The sequence below is a fragment of the Rhinolophus ferrumequinum genome, chromosome 6, assembly GCF_004115265.2.
Source record: "Rhinolophus ferrumequinum isolate MPI-CBG mRhiFer1 chromosome 6, mRhiFer1_v1.p, whole genome shotgun sequence".
NCBI lineage: Eukaryota > Metazoa > Chordata > Mammalia > Chiroptera > Rhinolophidae > Rhinolophus > Rhinolophus ferrumequinum.
Window position 1 is genome coordinate 42,952,288 of NC_046289.1, and position 25,302 is coordinate 42,977,589.

A 25,302-nucleotide genomic window follows, 5' to 3' on the forward strand; every position below is an offset into this window, starting at 1 on the left:
AGCCTCCACACCCATGGGTTGTAGTCCAAGGCCTGATTTTGAAGCTTGTGCAACAACTGTGCATTGAATTTAGTTGTCAGTGGTTAGCAGAGCTGGGAAGGAAGGTGGCTAGACTCCAAAGCCGGCTTCACTGTTAGGGTAAAAGTGGGCAGAGTCCTCCTGGAGGCTTTGGAAAGCCTCAGGTGTGAGGGCAGGGGAGCATGGAGGTGGAGTGGGTCTGCATTTATTCCAGGGTCAGAAGAAGCACTGTGCCTTTACATTCATTCCAAGCCCTGTGCAGGGAGGCAGGGGAGTGTCTCAGAGTAGACTTTTGAGGGACATCCACTCTCCTTGGCTAAGGGAGACCCGAGTCGCTGAGTTACCTTAGGAACCCTCTCTCAGCTTCGTGAAGCTCTTTCCTTTGGGAAATGGGAATATAACTTTCCTGAACAGACTCTGAATCGGAAGGTGGTGGTGTAGAGGAAGGTGCTACACTGGCGAGGTGATTCCCAGGAGCGGCTCTCTGGGGTTTTCTCCTAAGGCAGATGTGGGGTGGGGGGAAGAAGAGATCTGGAGATGGCGTAGAGGTGCCAATATACTAGTGCCTGCCCAGGTAGCAGACGGGCCGAAAGCCAGAGCCGGACTGGTGTCCGCGCCCCTCCCCGCCTCTGGAGCCCTCCCACTTCCTCTGAACCAGCCGGCTGTCAGGGAGCCGCGCGCGGCGCGCAGTGCAAGCTCAGGCGCCGCGCCCAGGAGGCTGCCGCTCTGGCTCGTGGCCCCTCGCCGCCGCTCCGCACCGGGCATCCGCCGCTGTGCCGCGGGCCATGGACCTGCCCAGGGGCCTCCTAGTGGCCTGGGCGCTCAGCCTGTGGCCAGGTACGTGCCCCTCTTGCCTTCCCCTTGCCTCCGGAAGCCCCTCCTTGGCCCGCGAGGGCCTGGGGTCCAGCTGCCAGGAACGGGACGCGGTGCGCCTCCCAGGGTCCAAACTTGGCTACTCTTGGGGACATGGGTCCCCCGGGAACTGGCTGCAGCCTAGTGGCTCCGCCAAGTTCCGCAAAAGAAAGAGGCGCGCAGAAGCGATTTGGAGCTGGTAGTTTGGTGTGTTTGGGAAGAGTTGAAGAGGCTCGAGTTGAAAAGCGCAGAGGGCTGGCGGTCCCACTGGACTCCCTGGCTACCTCCAAGGGCCATGCTGGGGTTCCCGGTCCGCCGCCCCTGAGGGCACTTGGGCATCGCTGGAGCGCCGAGGGTGCGCGGCCGGGGCTGGGAAGGGGATGGGATGCGCGGAGAGAGCGCTGCCTTGCTGCCCTCCTGCCCGGTGCGGAGGGCGCATCCTGCAGTGTGGAGAGCCGGGTACCGCGGCCCCGGAGGGCTGGGGAGACCTGGGAGCCGAGAGGCGCCCAGACTCCTCCCGGCCCGGTCCTGAGCGAACCCCAGGGCGGTCAGCCCCAAGGCGTTGGCGAGCCGGGGCCGGCCGGACCAAAGGGGGATGGGCGCAGCTCCACGGTCCAGGGTCCCGGGAAATGTTACATGACACTCGGGGTAGGGACGGGGCATCGCCCCCACCCCACGCTCGGAATTATGCAATTATCCAATAATCCAGGGAAACCGCCATCACCGAGATGCGCGTCGCCTCCTAATGCACCCCGGGTATCGGGGCACTGGGGGGAACTTGGGCCGATGGGGTGTGCGGCCGGGAGCAAGAGGCCAGCTCCGGGCTCTCCGCACTGGGGCACCCGGCCTGGGCTTCCCCACGCAGTGCACCGCGGCCTGAACCGCCACGCGGGGGCAGCGGCCAGCAATGCAGTTATCTGGATAGCGAAAGCTTTCGGCGCCCCTCCACAGCGTGGAGTTCAGCGCCCGCCTCCGGGACCCGCTGCCAGTCTTTGCCTCCCCTTCTGCGTTTGCTCCAGGCTGGAGCTGCAGCCGGTACTGGGGGTCAAATGCGGTGGCAGCGGCGGGAGAGGCCCCCGCAGGGAGTGCAAGTGGAGACTACCCTCTCCCAGCCTATGCTCATTCACCCCAGTTCTGGGGTGCACCCTTCTATAGATTAGTCTATAGCAGAACTTCTGGCAGGGCTTGTAGTTCTTGAAATGGCTTCTGGCTGGTGAGTTTTAATTCAGACCCTAGAGTCACAGTTGAAAACAAACATTGTTTTAAGTTGTTGGGGGAGAGGAGAGTTGAATAGGGCAAGGGAAGAGCTGTGACCAGGCCACCAGACATCTAGAAACCAGCTTCAGGAGGAGATGAAGCGCGTTCTGTGTGGTTTAGTCAGGAGGGCAGACAACTCCAGGAACTGTCTTCAAATCACTAGGAGATCCAGCCATAGGAAAAGGGAGTGCATTCCACAGAGGTGGAACCACCCCACCAGACTGAGATGGAGAGGCTGCCTTAGGGGTTAGGGACAGTCCCCACCTCAGGAAACTAAGAGCAAAGTCTTTGAAAGCAGACCCGGCTTCCAGTCTTGGCTCTGGTGCCCACTAGCTGTACAACCTTGGGCCGGTTATGAAATCTCTGCAACAGGTTTCCTCCTTTGTGGAATAGAGATAGAAATTCTGAGTTCATAATGCTGTCAGGGTGATTAAATGATGATTAAGTCCTTAACTTTTTGGTGCACAGTAGGGCTGAAGCAATCGTTGTTAATGTTGTTACTCACGCAGGGGTGGAGAGTGGGTAGGGAAGTAGGGTGAAGGATGGGATCTGTGACTCAGAGCTCCCTTTATATGGAGAAAACCGCCCCTGAGTTATGTCTGGTCAGTTTGGGTTTTTAAAATATGGGATTTATTAAACATATCAATCAATGTTGGAACGACATCTGCTTGCAAGGAGCTGGGGCAGGGGCCCAAGCATGTGTGCAATCTGGGCCCTGCCTAGAGCCGAGAACAAGGCAAGACCAGGGAAAGCTAAGTAGAGGTCTAGGCAGTGAACGGTACAGAGAAAGTAAGGGCTGTAGTTCAAAGCAAAGAAGGCTTCCTGGAGGTGGAGCTACCATTTGAATTAGGCCTTGAAATAGTGTATAGAGTGTGGACAGGCCATAAAGTGGAGGAATTCATACATTAGAGTTATTTCCTGAGACTAGTTCAAGAACAAAAAGGTGAATATTTTAAAACTGCAAGGATGACTGGTCAGTCTGGTCTCTGAAGATTGGAGTTGTGACCGGGGTCGCTGGGTCCATTCCCCTGGCTCCAGGCGGGATTGATGTTGATTTCTCATCGTGTATCACATGCACTCATGGTGAGGATCACTAGGAAGCTTGACTACTGGTGAGGGCACAGTTTAATCCTCATTAAGGCCACTATGAGTTGAGAGCCTCTATCTTTTGGGAGCTCCTGCTGCAGGCTGGGCAGGGTGATGGGGTAGGCAAAACTATCACAAAAGCCAGAAGCAAAGTAGACAAGTCTGAAGACTTTTCCAGCTGACATTCAGAGAGAGCAGATCCATTGACCAGAACTTCAATACCATAGTGCATCTCTAGGAAGGGTTGATGAGGTGATGATTATTTAAAAACCCAGTCTTTACTGAGCACCTATTATCTGCCAGGCCCCATAAAGACACACAGGGCGATTAGATACAGTGTGGGGCTGAAGGCCCTGGGGTCTCACTGCCTAGGATGGGTGTGGACTCTATCAGTTAGAACTCTGTGCCCTTGGCAAGTTACTAAATGGCTCTTTGCCTCAGTTTTCTCACCTGCAAAATGGGGGTGATAATAATAGCACTTACAATGTTATCCAAAGATTAAGTGAGCAAATGTATAGAAAGTGCCTGGAAAGTTCCGGGCACATATTAAGCACTCAAGGAGGTTGAGTTTCTTCTCCAACATCAGCAGCGGCGGCGGCGACCGCGTTCAAGGTACTGACCATTGAGTAAGGGACCTAAGGGTGCACAGAGATGTAACTTTCAAACTCAGGTCCATAAGAGAAGACTAGAGGAAGTGCCGGGATACAGGGGGCGCAGAGGGCGCCTACACGAAATGGCACTAAATAAACCTAAACTCTCCTAGCCCCTCCCCGCAAAGACCTGACCCAAAGTCTCGAGCATCATGGGCATTCAGGTGTTTTCTTTTGGGTTTTTTTTTTCCTTTTGCTATTGAGGCTGTCTGGAAGCCAATACGCTTTTAGTGTGAGTGCTTTGTAGTGTTGGAGAGAAGAAACATACCCTTCAGCATGGCCCTTGCGTGTCCTTGTGGGTGGGGGTCTTATTTAACAGAAAAGGCTTGCAGGGAAAAAGCACAGTACTAGGCCTCATGGTGTGCAAAGACTGGAAAGATCCAAGCCCCGTTCTCCAGCTTTGGAAGAGCAGGGAGGGAGAGTTTGTCACTTTGCTGCCCCACTGCCCACCCTGCTGGGAGCTTCTCAGCCAAGCCTCTCAGCTACCATCAGCTAAGGAGCTCCTGGGCTCTTCCACATCAGGCCCTGGGGGCCCTAAAGAGATTCAAGTGGAGTGTCACCCTCTTTCTGCTTACTCACCATGCCCCCATATCTCTCCCACCGTAGACCCCCCACCTCCGGAGAGGGCATATCTATCTCCTTGCCATTCTCACTGTTCCAAGCCCGTCCGCACAGAGCTGTGGACCCTTAAGAAACTCAGACAGCAACTTATTCTCGTTTTGCCCTCTCTGAACCTCTTTCTCTCCCCTTCTGTAGCGGAAGCTTCCTCCAGCATCAGGGAACTTCCCTTCTGTCCTCTCCCTTCATTACTTAGGACAAAACTATGTTCTGAGCTGGCCTGACTTGGCTCTTGTATGTAGAAGGGTTTAGCAAACTCAAAAAGCCCTCTCTTCTTTCCATAATACCTGATTTTGGAGACTGTCTCACTATAGGATCCAAAATCTTACTTTGGGAGTCAAAATTGAGCAATCAATGTTCTACCGAAGTTGTGAAAAAAAAGGGGCCATCATAATCTTCCCCAATCAGTGACAGCCTCTGGCTGACTTAGGGAGGGTCAGCTGAAAACAAGCTTTAACCATGCACTAACATTTTAAAACTGGCACCTCTGCTATTCCTCACCACTTAATGCCCCCACCCCACCAGTAGCAAACCGTGGGCTACCATCAAGGATTCATAGCCATTTGAAACTATTTTCCGCAAAACAATTGTGAGCTCCAAAGACACCCACATGCCCTCAGTATGGAGGGCTTGCTATAGGGAGCTGTGATCCAGGCAGGGACCATCCCCAGCCCCCATCATGTTAAATCCTAACTGTACGAATTCTTAGTTGAAGCCCCAGACGTTTGTAACCAGTGAGGGGAGAAGGGGAAGAGAGAGACTAGCGTTGGTCGTCTTATAAACCTAAAATAAATAAGCTCTCCAAAAATTCCCTGAAGGGTCTTCATACTGTGTACTTATGACCTGAGTCACAAGATGAATAAAATCACACCTGGAGGGAACAGTCAGTGTGGTCCAACCCCTTCCCTGACTCTGTCTCTCATTCTCCCTTCACCCACACGCTTACTGCACGGCAGTAATAATCAGCATGCCTGGTCTGGGAGCCCAACTGCCTGGATTCAAATGTTTTCCACGTGGATGACCCTGGATAAGCCCTCTGGGCCTCACTTTCCTCAACTGTAAAATGGGGAGATTAATGACTTCACAGGCTGATGTGTATGTTAAATGATCTTACGTTGTTCATTCATATTAAGTGCTTAGAACAGCATCTGGCACCCAGTAAACCCTCAATTAACAGTGGCAGTTATTGCCCTTCCTGTCATTTATTATTTGGTTGATGCCAGCCGCTGCGTCAAGCGCTTTCTCACATCTCAGTTAGGCCTCTCAACAGCTGCATGAAGTCACTACTGAAATCCAGGTTACACATGAGAACTTAAATGGCTAGTCCAAGGTCGTGGTGACTGAGTAAGAGATGGTTCTGGGATTTATCTGACCACAAACCTACTGCTGTTAATTGATGCATAATAGCTCTTTAGGAACTGGGCCTGGAGGGTATAGAAAGACCAGTAAGATGCCCTTACTGAAGGAAGTGTCTTCAGGGAAAAAGAGATCGCGGCCATCCTCACAGGGGATGGCAGATAGATTTTACAGTCACGATGCTGGCTGGGTGAGAAGTGGTCCTCACATGGTACCTCCTAACATGGAAGCCTCTTTCTTTCACTTGCCTCCCAGCTCAGGGCCAAGTGGGGCTCTACCATCTGCCCGCCAGTGCCCAGTACCCTGGGCCACTCTGACACAGGACTCCCTCTCCAGATCCCCCCCAGGATCCAGGCTGGGCATGCGTCTCCTCCCTTTCTACCTCTGCTCCCATCCCCCTAATTAAAGCCTGCTCTGAGCTCCAGGCCTAATGAATTCATTCATGCTGAAGATCGATATTCAATGATGACATCTTCAGGTGTCCTGCCTGAAGGGATTTGCATTTTAACTGTGTTGTGCTTGACCCAAAGGAATAAAGGGCTAACAGTAGAACTTCAGGCACCAGGACCAGCCAGCAGACTAAATAATTAAGGTGGGGGGACCTGCCTGGCACGGTTCAACTGCACAGCCCTCTGCCATCGCTGGTCAGGTGTGTCCTACCCTGGACCTTGTGGATGATGGCGGTCTCTTCTTCTGACATAGAAGCCAGTCTGTGGCTTGGGTAACGCAGTTCTAAAGCCGACAGAGGTTTTTCCACGTGGCATGTGGGGCGAGTTAGGCAACTTGCTATAGCAACGTGCTCTGAGATTCCAAACAGGATGACACAGAGAAGGGGTTCATGCCTCCGCAGCTGAGGCTGACAGCTTTCTTCCTCCAGTAGCATCACCCAGATGGTCTAGACTGCCAGAAATCCTTACCCTGAAGATTTCCAGGGCCTGTTTCTTTGTGGATCGGGAGGACCGGACCTCAGGAAGGCCACGAAAAAAATCATGAAATGAGCAAGTGGGTGCAGCTTCTGACGGTCCGCAAATAGCTCTCCCATATGTTCATTCTATCAGTCAGGATAGGCCAGGTGAGGCCAGAGGTCCTGCCAAAGATCGTATGGGCTTTAGATAGATGGGGAAACTGAGGCTTTTAAAGGTTGAATGATTTCCTCAAGATCCTATGGGAACTCAGGGCAGGCCTTCTAGCCAAAGATGACATTAGAAACCTAATTTGCTACACCCATCAGAGGAACTTAAGGAGAAAGCAATGCTTCAGCTAAAGGAATAGAATTCTAATGGTAAATTTTCTACATCTGTGGCTGGCAGGTAGGACAAGATCATTGAAATTGTTCTCTGTAAACCTCCACCATCCACCCTCTCAGCCTGGCCTATCCCCAGGCCCTCAGATCACTGTCGCTTCCTCCTGCAAGGAAGAAGCCAAGACAGCAATGTTCACCTGCCCTCCTTCTACTGGCACCGCTCTTTCCCCGGAGCTCATAGCCCCTCGTATGCAGTGATTTGGTGGCAACCATAAAGTCCCATAAATTATTTGTAGACAGAGTTCTTCTCTGAGTTTATTTGCATCACTTATCTTACCACACATGTAGGACCAGCTACATAACCTGTGGGACCCAGTGCAAAATAAAAATACAGGGCTCGTTGTTTAAAAACTTTTCAAGATAGCCACAGAAGAGCACTAAACCAAGCGAGGGCCCTTCTGAGTGTGGGAACCTGAGCACGACTATGAAACTGGCCCTGCTCATGTGGTTCTCCCCACAGGCCTGTCATTTGGCAAGGCGGTACCGTGATCCCACTTTACAGATGAAGAAACTGAGTCTCTTGTCCATTTGGTCAACATGTACTGGACACCCACTAAACCCAAGGCACCTCCAGGTTATGGGGATTCCAAACAAGATAAGGCACAGCCTCCTCAAGGAACACGGCAGGGTCAGGGGGGCACGGATCGCACACAGGCTGCAGGCCTCATGCAAAGTGCTGGGTGTCCGTGGAGCAGTTCCAAAGGCACACAGCCAGGGTTGTGGCATGAGTTTTAAGTCATAGAATGCAGGAGATGCTTCTGTCTCCAATTACTGTCCCAAGACCACTTCGAGAAACCTTTTGGGGGGAATTTCAAGCATTTGACACTGGGCACTGGTGTAGTCAGCTTGGTGAACGCAAGAAGGCAAAGCCTGAAGATGCTGTCCTTTCTTCAGCCATAGGTATTCGTACTGCTGTGGTCCCGCTGTGCTAACACTTTTCCCTAAGGGGTCCCTCCCCAGGTTCTTTTACCTGCCCTCCTCAGCCTCCCCTCTTGGTCCAGGATGAAATTGCAGATGATCAGCAAATCCAGGGTCCTCAAATGCCGGATGAACAAGAGAGCGATGGTATAAAACAAAACCTTTGCCAGGCCCCACCCCAGAAAACATCAGCACTCTCCGTGGTGGAGCCCAGCCCTGGTATCTTTTAAAGCTCCCCAAGAATTCTAGTGGGCTACCAAAGCTGAGAACCAGAAATGTCCTCTAAACCTCACCCCCAATCAAGCAAAGAGAAAACATTGCCCAGGGAAGGGAAATGACTTGCCTAGTGTCACACAGCGATCAGCGGCGAAGCCAAGGTTTCACCCGTTCTCCTGACCGTTCACCCAATCCTCCTCCCCAGCCTGAAACGGCACGAGATCCACAGCCCGGCTGGGCTGAGACACAACTTGGAGTCAGAGTTTGAGGCTGAGTGCAAGGTGGACTTTGGGGGGAGGAGTTGGTAGCTGAAAGGTTATATATTGCTGACCCAGTCTGTGTCCCCCCGCAAGGCCATAAGCTTTGATGACAGGGTGGCCCCAAGCCCGAGACCCAGGAAATACCAGGGACGGATTTGGCAGAGGATCCTGGTGAGAATTGCCCCCAGACAGACGGAGTGGTACAGGAGTTTGTGGGGGAAGTGGGGAGAGTCTAGCAGGAGTTCGGTGAAGCTCCTTAGGGTCAGTCCAACCCTGTGATTCGGGGTCCTGCTGAAGCTGTTCTGAGTGTTCAGGCAAAGGAAGCGCCTGACTCAGGATGGGGACCAGCAAATGGAAGCCCAGCCTGGGTGGGGCAGGGGTGCCCCATTATGGAGAGACCAGGCTGGCCTGGGGGCAGAGCAGGAGGGCCCTGGTACCTCCCTGAGGCCCAAGCCCAAATTCAGGTGTCATTCTGCCTCTTGCCCCCCTCCATCCAGACCTTTTTCAGTAGCAGCCACAGTGAGGCCAAAACACAAACTGGGTTGTGTAGTCACTCCCCTGCCTAAAACCCTCGATGGCTGCTTATTGCCCGTAGGTGGTGTCCAGTCCCTTTCATAGAGCTAACCGACCCTAACGGCCGGCCTTGGCCTGCACTTGGGGCTCACCGTTAGCAGCACCCTGCACTCCCTGCAGCACCCAAACCAGACTGAGCGTCTCGGCTTCTCAAACACACCAGCTCTCTGGCCTTCACTCATTGTTCCCTATATGCTGTTCTGCCTCCTTCTTTCTCCTGCCTGCCTCCCACTTATTCCTCAGGTCTCCATGGTGGCACTGCTTCTTCCTGAAAGCCTCACCTGTCCCCCTCAACCAGACCTTGCAGCCCCACTTGTGTGATCTCAAGATACCCTGTGCGTCACCCACCAACGGGTATTACAATTGCCTGAACATCTCCCCCCACTGGACTGAGAGCAAAGGCCACGTCTCCTGTCAATCTGTGTCGCCAGCCCTCACAGTGCCAGGCGTACTGTAGCAGGTGCTCAATTAATATGCTGAATGAGTGTAAGAACTGCCTCTACAAGTAGATGGAAAGATGTTTAAGGGAAAGATAGACGTCTTACATTTCTTTGCAGATGCACGCCCAGGGGGTCCCAACGCAGCAGCCTGAATGGGTCAGGCCCTGTGCTCTGGGGGACAAAAGGTCAGCGGTAAGTCCTGTCCTTCCAAGACCATGGTTTAGGAGGAGAGAGAAGCTCCTTGGATAAATAACTCTCATACAAGGGCCGGGGTGGGGAAATAAAGGCTGTAAGAGAACTACAGATAAGACTCTGGGATTTGAGAGATGAAAAAGAGATTATTTGTAAATGCAGGAAGGGTAGAGAGTATATCTGGGCAAACAGCCTGATGTTCGCTCGGCAGGATACTGAGTACCTGCTGTGGGGAACTGCAAGAAGGAACAGTGGGCTGAAGCCACTGAGAAAGGACCCAGCTAAGGCCTTTGGATTTAGCAGATGGGGAGCTACTGCAGGTTTTTGAGGGAGGGGAGTTCTAACCTGTGTTTGGAGAAGAGGGGTGGTGGTGGATACGACGGGACAACTGGGAGCAGGTAGGAAAAAGAAGGGCACTGAAGTGACCCAGACCAGAGGCAGAAGTGAAGGTGGCAGCTGAAAGAGAAGTGAACCCGAGGGGAGGATGGAACAGGGCCTGCTCACCAGGGAAGGGAAGGCGTCTAGGGGCCCAAAGGGCAGTGCCACTGACCTGAGGACAAGGGGGTTGGAGGAGGGAAGCTGAGTGAGCTCTGGACATGATGACTTTGCACGGCTGGTGGGGCAGGTGGAGGTGGCCCTCAGGCAGTGGGAAGTGTTGGCGGGAGCTTGGAAGTGAGTCCGACTCCGAATGTTTGGCCTGGGAGCCTGTCACATATATGTGCCTTAGTGGCCCGTGGGCCTGAGTGAGAGGGAGCGCCTGCGGCGTGGGGCCTCTCAGCCCTGCATCCCCTTTCCAGGCCCAGAAGCAGTGATTCATGCCCCAAACTTAAACAGAACCCAAGTTCTGATGTTAAAGGCCTTTCAGAGGAGAAGAAATTGACCAGAGGGCCAGTCCAGACCACAAGCCAAACGTCAGCTGCGGAATGTGCTTGCTGCTGAGTGAGGCCAGCCAGGGGCAGAGGTGCAGGCAGGCTCTGCCAGAGGCCCCACTGATGGTTCTGAATGTGTTGAAATTGTCACCAAGATTGTCCCTGCTCTTTCCTCTCTTTTTGTGTGGGTCTGCCAGTATTCTAGCACATCTTAAAACTAGCCCCTACCCCCACGCACTTCCAGTCTGTCAGATCCACTGGTCCCATTCCATCCGCGGTGTGAAAGCTCTGGTCTGCCATCCATTTTCCCATCTCTCAGCCTGGAATACTAGGACCAGAAGGCAGGCAGGGCTCTGGGGGCGACAGCGGGGAGTGCCCAGAAAGGCTCCTATGGCTGGTGACAACAGTCACCCGGCAGACTCTGAATCTGCCCTTGTTCCCTTGAGGCTTTTCCACCCAGTAGCCAGAGGGATCCTGGGAATGTAGGTCCGATCATGTCATGTTCTTCCTCTGCTCCAAACCCTCTAGGACTCTCCTTCCTACTCCGAGTAAGAGGTCATGTGTGATTTGGCTCTCCTTGCTTTCCTGACCTCATCTTCTTCTCCTCCCCCACTTATTCATTCTGTTCCGCCCACATAGTTTCCGGAATGTTCTTCAAACACACCAGCCACCTTGGACTTTGCACTTGCTGTTCCTTCTGCCTGGAACATTCTTTACCAAAGAGCCTCTCTCACTTCCTTCGGGTCTTTACTCCAACATCACCATATCATGGAGGCCTTCCTGGCACCTCGAACTAAAAATTCCAACCTCCGCCTGCGTCAGTCTCACTGCGGTATTTCTCCTTATCTAGCGTTATTACCTATTTATTTATTCACCTTATTTCTTGGCTATCTCCTCCAACAGAATGTAATCATGAGAGCAATGCTTCTTGTATGTTGTGTTTACTTATGTATCCCAGGGTCCAGAGCGGTGCCAGCCAGAGTCGGCAAGTAAGAAACAGTTGTGGAATGAAGGAATTAATCCATGAAAATCTCACCCCAGCCTGAAATACCATTCATTAATGCCCTTCGAGATCAGCCTCACCCTCTCTCCAGCCACCTTTCTTGAGATGTCAGTCCCCTAGGTGGGCCCACATTCAGTCCTGTCCTGACTCTTCTGACTTTCTTTCCAGACAAAAAGAGGCCAGTGGGCAGGGCAAAGGGAGGGCTGCCGAGGGGGAGGAGGGCTCTTGAAGGGAGGCCTTGAAAGGGGCAAACTGGTTCACAGCAGGCAGCCCAGGCTGGCCCCGCTGGCCCCATGCTGTTCAGTGTTATTTACTGTGACTCAGAAACACAAGGAGACATGGGGAAGGCCTTGTTTTTATACAGTGCAAACCTAGGTATATAATAGGACTTCCCAGGAAACAAGAGGGGTGGAACAGAAGTTTAAAATGCCTCATTTCCCACAAAGGATAATGACTCAGATATAGCCATGTACCAAAGAATGTGGCCAGGTCATTTAGTACCACAGAAGGATTTGGCGGGGTCCAGAGAAGATGGCAGGGGCTGAACAGTAGCCCCCAGGTGATGACCCAATCCCTGGGTACTGCCACACCAGAATCTGCCCTGGTGGTTTGGGAGATGACATGAAACCCATTGTACAGGTGGAGAGACGGAGTCGGAACCCAACAAGGTTCATGTGAAGGGCATTTGAATACCAGCCCTGATCCTTATTCAGTGTGTGACCTTGGGCAGGTCACTGCCTTTCTCATGATGTCTAATTGAACTTATAACGTCTACCTTGTAGGATTAGTATGAAAAATTAGAAATAATACTGATTACCACACAAAATGTCTGGCAGGGATGAGGTGCTAAGAAATGTTAATTTATTACATTTAGCAACAGTAACACTTACTAACGTACTCTGAGTGCTTCCGTGCATCAGGCTTTGTTCTAAGCCCTCAATTTCTTGATAATCCTGTAAGAGGATGCAATTTCCCCCACTTTAGAGATGAGGAAACTGAGGCATGTAGAAGTTAAATAACTTACCCAAGATCACCCAGGTGATAAAGTCACAGTCTGGTATTTGAACCCAGGCAGTCTGACTCCAGTGACTGCAATTCCGAGAGGTTATGTGACTTGCCCAAGGTCACACAGCTGCCGCCAAATGACAGACCCAGAATCCAAACTCAGCTTTGATCATCTTGAAAGCCTGCCTTCTGCCCTGCTTTTTATGAACCACCCATAGAGCTTTTGACATATCTATGTAACACACTGACTACTTTCACTCAATCATTTTCTTTAAATCGACTTTAAATCAACTCCGTCTCTGTACTTAACCTCATCCTAAGCAATAATTGCTGTGAAATCTAAGTTTCTATTTGCTTGTCATTTTTAAACACCCATTAAATAAACACATGAGGAGTCAGGTTTCCATGTTCACTCTTTTCCCACCTAAACTCTTCCCACCCATTCCACCACGGGGGACACCAGGTTATACTGTGCAGCCCTCAGGAAGGACAGGTACTCTGTCCCTACTCACCCAGGACTGAAATGGGACAGGGCTCAGGTTTGACTGAGGACTTTTTATGAGACGGACTTGTGTGTGTGGCATGATTTCTCAGTTGCCCTGCCTCTTTTTCCTTGGAGGTTTGATCAAGGCCTTTTCAAGGGCCAGCTCCCCCTGGGCATTCACCAGAAGTTGTCTAGAGAAGCTGGCAAATGTCCAGGCAACAGCAGTGACCATTTTCTCTCACACTCAGCCCTCCCCACGGTGACGCCTACGAGCACTTTCCCGCCTCCTGCTAACCAAGTACCTTGCTGTTTCTGCAGTGGTTTGGCTTGGCAGCAGTCCCACTAGATTAGTCTCATTGCTAATGGGGCTGGCCAGGGAAGAGGGGTCTGTCCACTCATGAGGGCAGAGGGAGCTTTATGTGGAACCAGAGGCCTACATCAAAGCTTTGCTGAGCATGAGGCTGGCCTGGAGTTGGTGGGGTGGTGTGGGGAGGAACCATTGGGGAGATCAGCCCAAACAAGTCTGCTGCCCCCATAAAAAAGAAGAAGAAGAAGAAGAAGAAGGAGAAGGAGAAGAAGAAGAAACTCCCAGTTTTCTCCCTGCTAAATGTCCTTATTGGGTATAAGTTGAAATAGAGAGGAAACTTATTGCTTTCTCTGGGCCCTAGCAGCTCCAGCAAGGTCTTCTCTTCCAGGAAGCCCTCCTGGACTACCAAAAAGATGGTCATATTTCTGTGGGCTTCTCTATCTTATCAGCAGCACCCCACCTCTCCATAGGGCTGCTTGGCCCCTTGGGCAGTGAACTCTGTTCACTTGCTTCCCTTTTACTTTCTCGTCCTCTATGTAGCATCTCATCATCCTGCCCTACCTCCAACAAACACCCCTTTTTAGGGTCTTGACACTGCCTCAGACAGTTCACGCCAGCCAGCAACCTGGCTCTGCTCAGCCTGCCGAACAGTAAAAATAACTGTAAACTAATTCACACAGGGGAGTTCATGGCTAATAGAATATAAGACCAGCCCTTACTGATTTTTTAGGAATGACTTCTTGAAAGCAGCCATGACTTAGCTCAAAAGGACCAATCTGGGCCAATCCTGAAGTTACAAATGTGGAAAACAAAGCTTGGGGCTGGGTTACATCTCCTACTAACTGGACCCTCCAAGCCTGGGGTAATGAAAAAGCCCTGGACTACAGATGACAGCCTCTGGGTCAAGTTCAGGCCCTAATGCTATCTGAGCTATATACCTTCTTAAGACTTCCATTTAATCACTTCTAAAATAAATACTTGGCCTGCATGATTTCAAAAGCTTTTCAGGGCTATGCTTCCATGCTTCTGTGAACATTTCCTGAGCCAGAACCTTGACTCTGATGATAAAGCCATATGTAACATGAGAAAGAAGTTGACAACAGGGACTCTATTTTAAAACACCTTCATCTGGTACATGGGTGGACCCAGGGGATGATTGGCCCTTCCTCATCCTCAGGTCCACGAGGCGTCCTGGGCTTCAGGGACCTCTTGAGAGGCCTTAGTACCAAGTATCTGCCTGGGAGGGAACTTGGAACCTGAACATCCTAGACAAGGGGTCATCCTTGGCTTGCATCCCTCCAGTGACAGAGAGCTCACCACCTCACAAAGCAAGCCAACAAAGGCAGATGGAGTCATGAGCCCTTGACTCTTCTAAGAACCTAAAAGTGGCAATAGACATTTGGGATAGTTTTGAAACCACAAGTAACCGACATATACCAAAAACCAAAGAGCTTCTGCATAATCCTCAGGGAACCACACCACTTTCACTCTCCAGTATCCTCTGCCCTCCACCAAGCCTAGCCAATGGCATCCAGCTTCACTTGGGTTCTGGTGGATCTATGTTGAGCTCTGTGCAGCCAGAGAACTCTTCACATGGGTGTGGGTGTATCCACTGCAGGGTGGGCCCTGCAGGCTTGGAAGGGAAGGGCCCCCACAATGCCTTTTTTTAGTTTGCATTCAAAGACCATGGGCCGACAGGCACATCAGCTCTCCAGGGCCTCACTGCCCTACTTCCTCTCCTCCAAGGGAAAGCCCTGCCACAAATTGCATGTCCTGAGCCTTGTCTTGCTCTTACTTTGCCCAGCGCTCCCTGGGTTGGGGCTAATCCCGGATGCACAAGGCTCTTGATCCACATACCCATGACAAGCAGAAAATAATCTTAGGAGTTGGAAAACCAAAACCAAACTGTCTGAGCTCTTTGAGCTGGTTAGTATGTCAGGAAAGGGAGGGACTCACTGTCCAACTCGGCTCCGTTTGAAATGGCCAGTGGCCAGGATCAGAGCGGCAGAGCTGCCACGTACAGCTGTGCAGGCCGTGCACCGCATACTTCGTCAAGTGCAATGTAAACAGCACCCTCTGCAGTTGTGCAGTGTCGTGCAGGGACCCCCAGAGTCGAGGTAAAGAAAGTGGTAACAGTGGACTTAAGAGGCTTTAGTAAATCTTACACAGGGACTTACTAGATAGGCATCGAGTCCAGCATGTGCCTTTTACAGTTAAGGAAACAGGGCCCAGAAGGGGAAAAAACTGATGCTAAGTCATAAAACAAGTTCGAAGCCATGCTGGGATTAGAACCAGGGCTTCTGAAGCCAAAGTCAGAATTCTAACTTCCTCTCTAAGTATCACATTCCCTTCAACTGCTCGTTGGCAGGTTAGTGTGTGAGGTTCCCAGAGGCCAGAATGCTTCTACTTGTTTTATTTTTTTCCCATCTCTTTTTAAACAAATGCATATTGAGCACCTACTGTGTGCTAGATGTTGTTCTAGATGCTGAGGATAAAGTAGAAGACAGACAGATACAGTCCCTTCCAGTGGAGTGCTAGTAAATGTTTAACAACCCATTCTGGCTGTTAGGATGGGATGGGGAGAGTCCTTATTTGTAGTGTTTGCCAGTTACCGTGGTCTAAACCCTCCTACCGTCGTTAATTTTAAGCCACCACATGACATCACTGAATGGGAAGATTGCACACTGCTGGCTCTGTGAGCAGAGTCCAGCACCTCACTGGTCCCTTCCCTTAAGCTCCAGTGGGAGAGGAGACTGTGTCTCAGTGAGTGAATAGCTTATAACCATCTGTAATTACCTGTAATTGTAAAAGAAATAAAGAAGATGGTTTGAGGGAGAATAATGGGTTCTCCATAGCACAGCCAGGGCTGCGACATTAAAACTAGAGGTTGAGAAGGAGCCGGCTGAGCAAAGATCTTTGGGAAGAGTGTTCCAGGCAAAGGGAACAGCGAGCACTAAGGCCTTCAGGTGGGAAGAGCTTGGTGTGTTTGAGGAGGAGTGAGAGAGGCAGTGTGGCCGGAAGTAGGAAGTGACAAAGGCCATGGCACAAGAGCAGGCAGATCCTGCAGGACCTGCTGGGCCCTGGGGAAGGGCCTGGAATCTACTCTACATGCAGTGGGAGGACCCCAGAGGGTTTTGACCAAGAAAGTTCCAGGAAGGAATTGGCATTTTTAAAAGATCCCTCTGGCTGCTGTGAAGAGCATAACTCGGAGCTGAGCAAAAGCAGAACCAAGGAACCAGTCAGAAGGCACTTGTAAAAGTCCAGGCGCACGAGGAAGAGAAGGACTCGGTCTGGGAGATGTCAGAGGAAATAGAGAAGGATGGACACATTTGAGAGGAACTGAAGGGGCAGAACCTGCAGGATTTTCAGGACGTGAAGGAAAATCCAGAAGAAGGACTCCCACGCTTCTCACTTGAACGATCAGCTGGGTGGTAATGCTAAGCCCTGAGATGGGGAGACTTGGGGAAAAGCCAGTGTGAAGGGAAAACCCACGCACCTTTTTGGTCATGTGAAGTGTGAGCTGATACGAGACATCCAAGTGGAAGAGTTCGATGGGCAGCTGGGCATTGATCGTGTTGCTCAGAGGGCAGGTCCAGGCTGGGATGGGGTGTGATCGGGGTACAGGCGCCAGGGCCACTTGGAGGTGAGTGGAGGAAGACGCAGCCCAAGGCCCTGCGCACTGTAGATCTGGGGTCACATCTCGACTCCAGTTTTCCATGGAGTTTGGGGTCTGTGCTTGGGGCATGGGGTGAGGTTTAGTTGAAGGAAACTTCATTACAAATTAAATGAACTTACGACAGACTCACGATATCGACATTGATGTTTTCATATCTTTCATGGCAGCACTTGAAAGCTTAAGGAAAAAGGTCCATTTTGACCACTTTCCCTGCCTTGAAACGGACAAATGATATGAGGCAGAAAAATAACGAGCTTTCATAAAATTGTGAGTCGTCTTCCTGGAGGAGGTGCTCCATGTGTTCTGCGAAGGCAGGAGATGGCCGTCCAAGGCAGGAAGCGAAAGCAATGTGAACGACAGCAAATTGCAGTTTGGTGTTTGCTGTTTTCAATTTTTCGGCCTGTTTTCCATGCGCTTGACATCTCCATAACCAGCACATTGGCAAACATCTGATTTCCTTAAGAAATTAAAAGGGCAGCCTTCACTTCTTTCCATCTCCCCTCTCGGGGTGCTTATGCAAGTGTCGCCCTTTCCAGCTGGCACCCCCCCCCCCGCCCCAGCACGCGTTCGGGCGCCTCCACAACCCGCAGTGATGGGGATCTCCGTGCTCCATCAGGCGGCCCAGCCCGGGTCAGCTTGTTTCTGATTTGGAGAATTCTTCTTTATGTAGGGCTGCAGATGCTGTGGAGAGTTGAGGTGACGTCCTGATAAGTCACTCATTAGCAAGCTTTTGTTTCGCACAAAATAGGTCCCCGAGGGAGCAGGCAGGTTTTTGATGAGACAAGGGGACTGAAGCGGGGAGAGAGGTAGGCGGGCCGGGGCCTGGGGGCTCCAAGGTCATTGGCACCCAGCATGTCGCATGAGGGAATGGCAGAGCCTGGACGGAGAGAGCGGAGGGTGCATTGACAGCGCTGTGTCATCAGCTTAGGTCCTTCTCGGGGGAACAGCTGGTTAATTTGATAAGTTCATCCACGCGCATTCATTCACTCATGATTTCGTTCAGTCAGCGTTGTGGAGAACGTGCTGTGTTCCAGACACTGTGCAGGGTGCAGAGGAGGACCATAACCTACTCAGTTTGGTTAATGTAGCCTCCCTTTTGGCACCAAAGCTGAGGTTAGCAGAGGGTTTGCCGTGCTTCCCCCGAAGGAAGCTTCGCGGACAGAGCTATTTCTTGTCCAGCTGGGGGGCACCATCTTTGGGCCTGTGGAGGGCGTCTGATCCACGCACACCAAGGAGAGCTCTCAGCTGCCCTGCCTGTCCTCTCTCAGGCACAGCTGGCCTGGAGGGGGCCCCGAAAGTGCTATTCCCTGGAAACAGAGAGGATGAGGCCTGGCCACCAGCATCTGGGCCACAGGCGAGTCAGTCTTGGAGCCTCACTTTCCCCTCTTGTTCATGGGGATGAAAAGCCCTAATCATCTGGTAGAATGAAATGAAATACTGTACTTGGGCACCGGGCTCATCCCTGGCACTTGCTCCGAGAGTGACAGCTGAATCCCCCCAGGAGACTCAGGAAAGGAATGGAGTTAGCGCGCTGCCCCTGGACTAGGGGAAGGGGCTGATCCCTGCTCTGACTGTGCTCCACCAGCTGGAAAACCTTGGTCACAGCAGGTAACCTTCCGAAGCCTCCTTTTCCCATGGGTGACAGAGGACCCTGAGCACCCCATGGGTGTGTGTGTGTTTACTTCCAGTTTGTTGAGGGCCTACTGTTTGTAAAACTAGGCACCACAGGGTGCAGGTGCAGGACATGGCATGGGTCCTGTCCCCTGGACTCACCCTTTCCCGCACCCCAGGTGGGGAGGGCTGGGTCAGGAGGCAGGGCAGTCAGGGAGGAGCATAGGATGGGGGTGACACAAGGTAGGTAGATAGACAGGGTACGTGGGACATGCACGGGGCCCCACTGAGAGTGGGGTGCAGAGTAGGGGCCGACAGAAAAGAAGGCAGATAGACAGAGGAAACTGAGAGCAGAGGCGTGGAGGTGAGAGCAGCCGTGTTCTTTCCGTGTAGACAGTGTGTTAGAGGCCGCGACTGTGACAGCTCTTTCCCAGTTAACACCTCTGCACACATGTGAGGGCTTCCTCGGGGCTCGGTGCTCAAGTGGAACCTAGACTTCGTTTAGTGACAGCGTCCTGCCCTGTCATCACACACACAACCAAGCTTTCTGATTCTGATGTGTTCTTTTTCACACATTTAACATTAGGAGGACATAAAAGCTCACATTTTTCAGGGGCTCTTCCTGAGGAAGGTGGACATGTGGCTATAGCCACCCATGAAACAGCCGCTGGCGCGCTCAGAGCAGCTCGCTGCCAGCGGAGCAGTGGGTGTGGGCTGGGGACATGCTGGTTCCCAGATGAGATCACTTCCCTGAGACATTCCCAAAGAAACAAGTGGTGTGCTCGTGCCCTGGGGGGGGGTGGTGCCTTTCCATGGAAGTCTCCTCACGAACTCCCTCTGCCTTCGCTCCTCTGTCCAGTCTGGGGGTGGAGCTGGTCCCTCAGACGGAAGGCACCTCCATCCCGTAAACGCTCTCCTTTCTCAGGACTTTGCCTATCATTACCCCCTCCCGACCTGTCCTCTCTGGCTAATCCCTTGGCTTTGCATGAGTGCACACGCGTGCACACACACACACACACACACACACACACACACACACACCCAGTGAGCCATGTTCTGACCTGCATGAGAACGAGGAACCAAGGATAGGAGACCCCATCCAGACACAAGGTTCTATCCAACAGAGGGAAGAAAAATGAAGGACAGTGGTCAGCTGGTGAGCTCAGTGGTCGGAGGAATGTGAAACAGGACGGACTCCATGGTGTTTCTCTCAGAGGAAAGGGCCGTGGGAAATGAGCAGTTAGCAGAGAGACAGGAAGTCACATCCAGGAGGGCAGTCACTTTGTAAAGAAGTAAGATGCTGGTGAGTTGATTAGAGGAGCTAGAAAACAGGGTGGTCTTTTGCAAGAGTGAAGCGGAGGGACTGCCCCTCTCCCGAGGCGCCCGGAGTTTGGGCAGGGTCTCCTGAAGCACAGGAGGGCGTCAACCACCGGCCCTCCCTATGCACGGCCCCCAGTTCCAGCAGGAGCAGCTCCAGCTGAATGCTGAGCCCCGGGGGCGGATGGGAAGGTGTCGCAGCTCACTGTCCTAAGCGTCTTGAAGCTGAGGGGCACTGCGTTGGACCCCAGAGCTAGAGGGGTGGGAGGGAATGGCTCAGGCCTACGAGCCAATCGGATGGACCTGCAGGGGCAGTGGCCGTCTGTTTGTTCCTCCCCCCCAAGGGAGATGGATTTGGAGAAGAATCCAGCGAAGAAGGGCACAGAGACCCAGAGCAGCCTAACTGTAAAGGTTTTTACACCACCGGGCCCAGCTGCCTCATTTTCTAAAGGGGACACTGAGGCCCAGGGAGCAGACATATCTTGTTCAAGGTTCTGCCAGTCCTAATGGCAGAACCCAGGTCTCCTGACACCCAGCGTAGTCCTACTTGCCATAGCAGTGCTCTCTCTTAGGAGGTGGACACGATGTTCCCATGTCCCCTTTTCTGAGTCCTACAGCCAGTTGTCCTAATGTCAGGAGCCCATTCCCTGGCCTTGGTAATGGTCCTCCAGCCATTTCTCCCCACAAATGGGATGGTTAGTCCCATTCCTAGAGGACCCTAGGGAGAGAGAAGTCTCTGTAATTCCAAGCCCACATAGCCATGTACTTAAGGAATCAGTTCACACAGCCTGGGGTCCATAGCTTTTTAAATAAAAAGGAACCGTGGTGCTGCCCACGTGCTCTAAATCTCGCTGAGGGTTTAGCACCATGGTCCATCTCCAGGACAGCTCAAGGCTTCCTTAGAAAGGTGACCACATTGCCTGGACCCTCACCAAGGCCTCCGTCCCTCTGACATCTGCGCGAGCCCAGAGCCGCAGCCAGGGAAGCAAGGCCCTGGGGCCTGGTCTCCATGGTTCAAGCAAAGACAGAGGATAACGCAGAGCGTTTGATGATGGTTTTCTTCAGTTTTTCCCTTTGGCTCAGAAATGCAAACTATGATCATTGCTGCCTGGAGAGTTCTCTTCCTGAATGTGTTTGGCTCTGAGCAACACCAAGATGAGTTTGCATTCCTCCACATGGCCTGACCCCCAAGTCTAAATTGTTTGCAGAGCCTCGAGACAGATGCTTTCATGCTGACAACTAGAAGCTGGCTGTGAGTTTGCCCAAGAGAACCTCTCAGACGTGTGCCGCGGCAGGGCCTTCAGTGGCAGAGAGCTGACCCCTCTGGTTTTGCAGATGGGGAAACGGAGGCCCCATCTGGAGAGGCATCGTGACTCTCCATGGACACACGGCCAAGGTAGTGACAAAGCTAAGACCAGAACCTAGATCAGTCTGACCTGGGGCAACCTTCTCTGGCTTCACGTCTGGCTCTGGTGGCATGCAGTCGTGTCAGTTGGCCCACCCACCCCAAGTGAGGGTGGGCTCTGAAGACCAGGATTCATGTCTTATTCAACTTGGGGTCCCAATTGCCCAGCATGAAACCTGGAACTTCATAGACACAAGTAGACATTTATTGCATTGAAGGACTATAGAGGAGGGTTACAGAGGAGTGGTGGTGAATAAAGATGGGCATGAAGAAAAGCTTGGACAAATCCCACCCCCTCGTCTAGCCTCAGTTCTCTCACTTGTAACAACAAAGGCCATAAACCCAATCAAGTGGTTCTCAAACTGTGCTCCAGGACACCCTAGTATTCCAAGGAAGTACCTTAGGTGTTACTGGGAGTGGTGAGCTACTCTTTGTTCCCTATCCTTAACCCGAACCTCAACTTCTTGTGTCTGCTTTTCATGTATAGAGTTTGTTCAAAATGGTGGGGCTCACTGCAGAAAAACAAAGTTTAGTGAAGACCACTAGACCATTTGATCTCTAAGATCCCTGCTTGCTCTTAAAAACAAAATCCTAGTAAGTTACCCCTCCTTAATAACATATTTGCTACACGCTGTGTTTGAGCCAGTGGTTAATATCTGGGGCGGGGAAGGGCAGTTCAACTGTGAGGAGAAAAAATGAGGTACAGGAAGGTCGTCATGCTATGGAAGCTTTGTGGCTGCACAAAGCCTGCTCTGGAGCCCAGAATCGATCCTGGGGGTCTGTCCGTATGTCTGTGCTATGTGTCTGCCATTCTGTCTCCTGATGAGGCAGGACAGCCCAGCTCTGAGGCTCAGTGTGTGGTCCTGACCTGCTCACTGGGCCACACTGCTCCCTGGCAGGCGAGGTCCAGGCCGAGCCCTGCCTCTCACTGGATTCCCCATGAGCTCTTGAGAAGAGAATGATTGGGCTACTACCCCAGAAACCACGAGTCCTTACAGATCCCCAGCCGCCCTTCTCCTTTTGTCCTTGCCTAAACACTGTGTGAAATCGTTCCTCCTCCTCTCTGATGATCCATCCTTTAAGCGCTAGACTGTATCAGTTACCAAATGCTATAATAATGCCATGTAACAAAGAATCCTCAATCTGAGCGACACACAATAATTATTTAGTTCAGATATCTGAGGTCAGCTGGACAGCAGCTGACCTAAGTAAGCTAAGCTCCACTGAACGACTGCTGGTCTCATTCATCTGGGGGATGGCTGATCTCAGCAGGGTTTGCTAGGGCGACTGAGCTGGGGAAGTTCTGCTCCAAAAGTCTCATCCTTTTCCTGGGATTCATGGGCTAGCCTGAGCAAATACGTCTCACATTGATGGCAGAAGTACAGTGAGCAAGGCGTCCTAAGACCTCAGCTAGGAATTGGCACACTTTCATTTCTGCCTCCTTTGGCCCAGCCCAAAGCCAAGTAGGGGTGGGGGGAGCTACTCTGCTCCTTTTGTGAGAGGAGCTGCGAAGTCACGTGGCAAAGGGTGTGGGTAGAGAGGGGTGAAGAATCAGGGCTAACAATGCAATCTCGAGCGGGACCCTGTTTTCATATCCCAGCTCTGCCACCTACTGGGTAGACAGATGATGTGGGGCAAGTTACAGAAGCTCTGCGCCTCAGTTTCTCCACTTCAGAAATAGGGAACATGATTATAACTATCTCATAGGATTGTTGTGAGGAATAAGTGAGTTAATCCATGTGACTATCTCGTACATGATGCTTAACAGTGTTAAGTGTTGTGAGTTGATGGTAAGCGGAGCTGAATTGGCTGCTTTAATTCAACACATTTTGCTGAGCACTTACTGTGTCTCAAACCCTATAGAGGGGATGAAGAGATAAGTGAAACCCAGTGCTGGTCCTCACGTGCTCAGAGTCTTGGGATGGGGAGAAGATGCTTGGAATTCAGTCTGCTCGGTGTACAGGTTTAACCTCGACACTGAACAGGTATTCACTAAACCCTGTCACTAGTAGAGGTGCAGGCGGAGAAAAGCTCACCACACAGTGCAATTTCCCTGTTGCCCAAGCGTCTACCAGCAGGGAAGGGACTGCACATTTCCTCCACTCACCAAGGTTGGGGGGATGGTTCTTCCTGCACCCTCCTGAGGGCATCCTGGAGCGCAGAGCTACCAGGTCTCCTATGAGGGCACTAGGCCCCAAAGTTCAGGATGCCGCTTCTCCCGAGTCGGAGGCTCACTGAGCTAAGACCACTTCCTCTTCAGTAGAAGCATTTTTCCTCCATCTGGCTAGAAGTTTCCCTGATGAGATGGGACCACGTTCGCCCCCACCCCAGCTCTTCTTTCATATATCACTAGTGCTTAAGACGTGGGCCTCACCAGCAATGCCCCCAAACCTGCCATTAAAACAATGCCCACCTTTGAAACAATGGCCTCAGGGCAGAAGGGAGAGATGGCTGGTGGCAGAGCAAGAACCACCACCTTTTGCAATTTACCCAGGTGGAAGGGGCAGCAAGCAGACGAGGCACCTAAAGCTCAGGCATCGAAAGCTCATTCTGTCTCACTTTGGAACGTTTGGGGTTTTTTCTTTTTTTTTTCCATAGCAGCAGGAGGTTCACTCTACCATTCCTTTTTGCTTAGGCCAGTTTCAGGGTCTTTTCTCTATCCCACTCCACCCCCATCTGTGATTTGCTTTTAGACATGAAGATTCTTGGGGTCCAAGTAAAACTGGGAAGAGGGAGATAATACCAGAGAGTTTGGGTAATATTTCAGCCTCCTTTGTCCCCATCCCAGCTCCCACCATCCAAGGAAAATGAAAGCTTTTGCTTACACAGGTGCGTCTATAACAGAAAGCTGAGCCCAGAGAATGAGCGAGGCCTGGGGGCAGCACGCTGCTGAGCCCTGTTCACGCGTAGGCTCGCCAGAGTGGCTTCTCGCTGTCAGCTTGTCTGGTGCCTCGTCCCGGCCCTCAGACTCTGGCTGGCCCTTCTGGCAGACCTGGTCTCCTGAGGTGTGATCAGTTCTCTAGAGAGTGGGATCTGAAGATGTGGGACCCAGGGTGGGGGACCGGGGGTGAGATCACCACAGCAAGGAGCTCAAGTGTCTGCAAAGGGTGAAGGCTGACAGAGGAGAGGAAGGCTGGATGATGGCAGGCAGCGCAGGGCAGGACAAATGAGGCTTCAGGATCCATCCCTGCCGCTTCCTAGCTGTGTGACCTTGGCCAGTTCCCTGCCTTCTTTGTGTCTCAGTTTCCTCATCTATAAAATGAGAATAATAATATACTTCAACAGGTAGTTGTGAGGATTAAATAAATTTAGCACAGTGCTTGGTACATGGTGAGTATTATGTACATGTATGCTGTCATTTTTGTTATTACCTAAATGGTACCTACATCAGAGAACTGGGAGGTAAACTAAGGCAGGAAGAAGCCAACAGGTACTGGTTCTGAGAACAGGCTCTCTGAAGGGGAGAAATCCATCAGGCCAATCTCCCTGCATCTTTCTGGCAGAAGGCGAGAGTCAAAAGATAAAAAAGCCACTCCTGTATGTTGGCCTGAATAGCAGCTGAATCAGAGAGCAAGGCAGATGTGTAAACTGCTGTAATCTAAGGCAGAAAGCAACAGAAGCTGTGAGCAACCCAGAAGGACCACATTGTAGCAGAGGTGTCATCAGAGTTGGGCATTGATGTTTGAGAAGGAAAGGAAGGCCTTCCAAGCACAGTAAACAGCATGGGCAAAGGCACTGAAGCAGCTCAGAGAACAGGGGAACTTGATTCGGTTCAATTCGGCTGATATCTATTGAGTGCCTTTAGCATACCAGGCACCACCACAGGTTCCTTACTGCATTCAGTCTTGTCAACCACCCTTCAAGGTAAGTTTTATTGTACCCATTT

At 51.7% G+C, this 25,302-nt stretch overlaps 1 protein-coding gene across 1 annotated transcript in view; it reads left to right on the plus strand.

The window, feature by feature from the left end:
* The first annotated feature begins 710 nt into the window (after positions 1-710).
* ITGA11 (integrin subunit alpha 11) overlaps positions 711-25,302 on the plus strand; it is a 123,512-nt gene continuing 98,920 nt past the window's right edge. Inside the window, exon 1 of the mRNA XM_033109688.1 lies at positions 711-855. Within this exon, the coding sequence (XP_032965579.1) occupies positions 804-855 (52 nt within the window). The 5' untranslated portion in view covers positions 711-803. The remainder of the gene's footprint in view (positions 856-25,302) is intronic.